This window comes from Pollicipes pollicipes, unplaced genomic scaffold, assembly GCF_011947565.3.
Source record: "Pollicipes pollicipes isolate AB1234 unplaced genomic scaffold, Ppol_2.1 Scaffold_3087;HRSCAF=3621_pilon_pilon_pilon, whole genome shotgun sequence".
In the NCBI taxonomy this organism is placed as follows: Eukaryota; Metazoa; Arthropoda; class Thecostraca; order Pollicipedomorpha; family Pollicipedidae; genus Pollicipes; species Pollicipes pollicipes.
In genome coordinates this window covers 11,910,497-11,915,490 of record NW_023596225.1, presented here as the reverse complement: position 1 = coordinate 11,915,490, position 4,994 = coordinate 11,910,497, and the positions used below count along the sequence as shown (strand labels likewise).

At 46.4% G+C, this 4,994-nt stretch overlaps 1 protein-coding gene across 1 annotated transcript; it reads left to right on the top strand.

The window, feature by feature from the left end:
• The first annotated feature begins 900 nt into the window (after window positions 1-900).
• On the top strand, window positions 901-4,458 carry Polr2D (RNA polymerase II subunit D). The gene is given in 7 exon segments (XM_037212294.1): window positions 901-969; window positions 2,003-2,087; window positions 2,940-3,076; window positions 3,078-3,107; window positions 3,109-3,122; window positions 3,341-3,436; window positions 3,911-4,458. Coding segments are annotated over 6 exon segments (417 nt in total). The 5' UTR covers window positions 901-969; window positions 2,003-2,026; the 3' UTR covers window positions 3,990-4,458.
• The last annotated feature ends 536 nt before the right edge of the window (window positions 4,459-4,994 follow it).

Here is a 4,994-nt window from a genome sequence, read left to right as displayed (position 1 = left end):
TTTTCCTGTAAAACGGGATGATTTCTGGTAAGTTCTGCAATTTGCCATATCTCAGTTGGGCAAAAGGCTTGAGTATATATCAGGGTAGTCGAGGTATTATGCCTTGCGTACCTTTTTCACCTAATCCATCCGGCATCAAGGATTTGCAAGCTAACCAACGACTAGTAAGGCCATGATAGTCACAGCAAAATTTTTGGCACCTGCCCTCCTCACATTAACCTTTTTCACATTTCACTCCATTTAGGTACTGCAGTACGACCATAAATATACAATTATTGCCCAGTTATAAATGCAATGTAAACATTACACAAAATGTTTATTCATTTACAAATAACCATAGCATTCACAAAGAAGCATTACATATAAATGGTCAGGCACGTTGACTACGGCGAACATGGCGTGGGTACCGAACCTGGGAGATGTGGCTTAGTAGGATTTATTTTTGGAAGCAGATTGAAGTTCTAATTTGTCCTTAGAGAGTTTTAAATGTATAATGTACAATACATATTAACATAAAACTTAAATAAGGATTTATAACATGATCACCTACCCAGTTTATTGGTGAAATCTCCGTTCGTAATCATGTTACTAGTATCTACCATCCGTTACGTAGTATCAGCCAAAAACCATACTACGGGCTACTTAAGTTTGGTCTCATGGTGACGTAATGTCTGCGTACCCTCCTCAAATAGCCTTGCCTACGCCTATGCTTGTTGACTGTGTTTCCCGTATTGCCTAGCCTATCGAAGCAGAGTTGCTTATGCGTGGTTTTCCCGTGCTTTCCCTCTCTAAAGTGCCACCGGACTTGTTTGGGATGAGCCGGTTTTTGCGCAGAATTAGTTAAGGAGCCCCGCTTTCCTCTCGTGGCGAATAACGTAAGCTGAAGCCACCAAAACAACCGCATAAGCACAAACCTTGCGAATCATTAGGCTGTGTTGAGAGGCTGTACCATTATCCGGCGTTAGCTTGGTTTGTCCTCAGCGGTTGAAGGTTGCTGCTCTTGCAGATACCTTAATAGGCTTGGATTGAAATGTTGGTTTGTGGGGAACGATGTCACCTGATGCTAAGCCAAAAGTGTTTGGATGTGTGTTGGCAGAAAGGTCTGCTCTTGATAAGCATCATTATGGCTAGAACAGTGGTGGGAAGTAGTGCTCACTGTGATTATTTTTATGACTTACCTGTGGTGTAAGTGTATATAGCATGTAGATATATATATATATGTATATATATATATATATATATATATATATATAGGTATATATATATACCTATATATATACCTATATATAGATGTAGGTATATATGTATATACATGCCTAAAACTTACCTGTTGTGTATAAGTATCTTATAAGTATCTATATCATTGCAACATCATCATCCCCTCTCCATCAACACTGCATTCAAATGGCTGCATTTTTTGCCATTAGGCTTATAAGAGTCTGACTTGCTTCTTTTATTTGGTTGCAATAGTAAAATGGTCAGTGTGGATAGATTTTGATTGTTTTGCCCTAAAGCAAATTTGGTATAATTTTGTCAATGTCTTTTTCAGTGCTGTGTGCTGTGAGGTAACATAACAGTGCTGTAGATGCAACCAACTGTTAGTTTTCACTATTGAAGGGAATGCCCCATAGTTGGGGATATTGAAGTAAGCATTAGATATGAAATAGCATGCTCATATGATTGACATGCTTTCAAGTGGAAAAGGCTGTTTTAGAGAGTGCAATTTCTCTGTTATGTGAATAAGTTCCTTGATGCATTCTGGCCTGTATCACTATGTGGCCAATGGGATGATAGGATTTGATATTGTTTCTTGGTTGCCTGGATGATTTTAAACAATTCTTTAGGATAGTCTGCACATTTTTGTGGGTGTGTAGCACATAAATTGAAGGCTTTAGAAGGGCAGGGCTGCAAGGTGCACTGATTAATCTTTTGGATGGCTTTTGGTTCAAAACCCATAAAAATGGGGAATAATCCTTTTAAAGTAGCTGTACCTGTTTTGCAGAGAGCGATCTGACTGGCTGTAACCATGTCACATGTCCCTGCTGATCAGCCTGAAGAAGATGCTGCAGAGCTCCAGTTTCCAAAAGGTAAACTATCAGTTAGCAGTAAGCAAACTTTGGTTTGTTTTTGTGATGTGATATCAAACCTGCTTTGTTAGGCTCCTAACAATGTTAGAGAATTGTGTGAAGGGTATTATTACCTGTCCACAGATTTTCACATTGGGGTAACCCAAAGTGCTTTGAACAGTAATTGCATATGCTTTCCTGAAATTTTTATTTATAATGCATGTACATGTCATGTCATGCAATGCTTATTTGAATCCTGAGCATAATGCATGTAAGGTATAAAATTATCATGTCTGATAGGCACTTCCCATGTTCTCAAATGCTTCTTCTGTATTGTGATCAGCTGGTATGTCTGTGTGCATCACTCTCCAAATCTACAAACAAATTTAACTCATGAATCATCAATATTGAAGTGGTTTAAAATCACCCATTGCACAATCATTCAATTTTTAACTTAAAACATCAGTTCTAATCCTTGGCTCATGTGGTCTTGTGTTCAAAACCAGAGCTGATTACTGATGCTCTGAACCTTCTACCCAAGTTTTCACTCAGTGTTTTACTGATAGTGGACTGTGGGAGTTCTGATAAAGTGACAACTGCCCTGTATCAGGCTGAGCCTCAGGGACATTCAACAGCTGGCTTTGCCATGTCAGTCAGTTGATGCAGTGTACCAGCTCTGGAGCTTTGTCCGGCACTGCTGCATTGTGAGTCCAGCATGTTTTCCTGGGCCGTGGAGGTAACTGTTCTGAAGATGTTTGTACTAATTGTTGTAGGCATAAAGACAGCCTCTTTGTTTTCAAGTGTAAGGCTATTTTGTTGTGTGATAGTCTCATGTGCCAGTTCTGATCACATCAAGGATGCTGTTCATTTCAGAGTTTGATAGTGCAGAGACTCTGATGATTTCGGAGGTGCACATGCTGCTTGAGCATCGAAAGGCACAAAACGAGAATGCTGAAGAAGAACAAGAGCTATCAGAAGTTTTCATGAAGACCTTAGCATATGCCGAACGCTTTCGCGAAGTTCAAGAACAGGGAAACGATCTGCGTCCGTCCGAAAGTGAGACTGGAACTGTGATGGTGTATGCAATAAATAAGGTGCCCCATGATGCAAATGTAAGTTGAGGACATATGCTCATTGTCTTCCAACAGCAATTGTTTTTGCAGGTCGTCCTCTCCAATGCATTGCCTTGCATGTAGCGCCAACTACCCACTGCTACAGTTTGATGCATGTGCACCAACTGTCTGCTGATGCACAGGGTTTGTGATGCTTTGCAGTCTGCTAGCTCAGAAGAAGTTGCACAAGTACGAGTTGGCGGCACTGGCCAGCTTATGCCCTGACAACCCGGAGGAAGCCAAAACTCTCATACGCAGGTAGTTTGGTTGTGCAGGGCATCTTGCGCCTATGCTATGGCTTTGCGAGAGGCTGGCTATTATCACGTGACAAAGTTGTGCCGTGGCATGCCAGTCGTGTGTCAAGACACCGTGTGCTGAGGTGCATCTCCTACTGTTGCTTCGTGATGTACGCCTAACTTACGCTGACGTGGCTTACTGTTTATCTTACTAGAAAATATTGGAAGTTAGCGATATTTCCTGAGATGGAGGGGGATGGGGAATCAGACGATAAGATTTCGCTGAAATAACCGATTCATTCCAAGATATGACACGCGTGAGTTCCTCGATGCCAAACCGCGCATCACCGCACACCCGAATAGGTCGCGGGAGGATTTATGAAAAAAAACGCCGCCTGTTGGTGGCGTCCCAATCTGTCGCTGGACCCCGCTAGGGTCGCAGTTGAAGCCCGTGTCGCCCCAGCGCTGGTGACCCATATCTGACCATGCCTTGCAGCCTGGAGGGCCGCTATGAGGAGGAGGAGCTGCGTTCCATCCTTGACGACATCCAGACCAAGCGCAGCTTCCAGTACTAGCCACCGCACCATCGCCAACAGGTGTCATTCCACATCATCGCGCTGCCGCAGTGGCACGGCCGCCGGTGCTACTGTGGCGCGGGGCGAGCAGCGCGGGCCTGGACCGTGGACCTCCTCCCGCCCACCCGCCGGCGGGCTGGCTCTGCTCGCCGGCGACGGAGCCGACCGCAGAGCAGGGTCCTGCGCCGCGCAGCGGCCGGTGCGTTGCCGCCGCCCAGCTCGCGGCGAGACGGCGTCCGCCGGTCACCGCCGCTCCGTTCCGACCGTCCGACGCGCCAGGCGCTGGCCACCCCATAGGGCGTCGTCCTCCGGTGGAGAGAGGAGGTGGAGCGCGGCACGAGACTGAGGGTGACTACGCCAGGAGAGGTGCAGCGCGGAGCAGCGAGCACGCGGCGGCCTCCTCAGCCCACGAAATTCACACATGATCATCCGAGGTGTACGTGACAGCAAATACAGCATTTGTGTTGCCAACAAGGTTTGCCCGCGAGTTTCCTCGATGATGTGGGTAAGAGAGGCGCCGTGCCCATAGCAAGGAGACAAGCAAAGCGGGGGAATCACTTGTTAGTTGAACCCATCGACCCGCGAGGGTCCTTCCATGCACGCCCCATCGCCGTGCTATTCGCGCTTAACCGTCGAACGCGGACGCGCCCATGCATCAGACGTGACGTTCGCGCCGCGCCGCGGGCGGTACAGCTCCAGCGCCCTGTCTCAATGACAGGCCCTGTGGATCACACCATCCAGCGCAGGAGCTTCTTCTCCATTGCTCAACAGTCACGCTGCGTGCAACCTCTAGAAACGTCCCCTGTTTGGCTCCATTGCATGTATGATCGGACTGATCATACATGCCGTATTGGATAAATGCAGATAAGCGAAAACGTAATCAATGCAGATGTCGGATAAACATACGTAACGTAGACGCTCTTGGATGCCACCAAGCTGTTTTGGGACTGGTAGGGCAAGTTCCCGTCCATCCTTCAACAGCCCTCGAACGCAAGGCGCCACGGC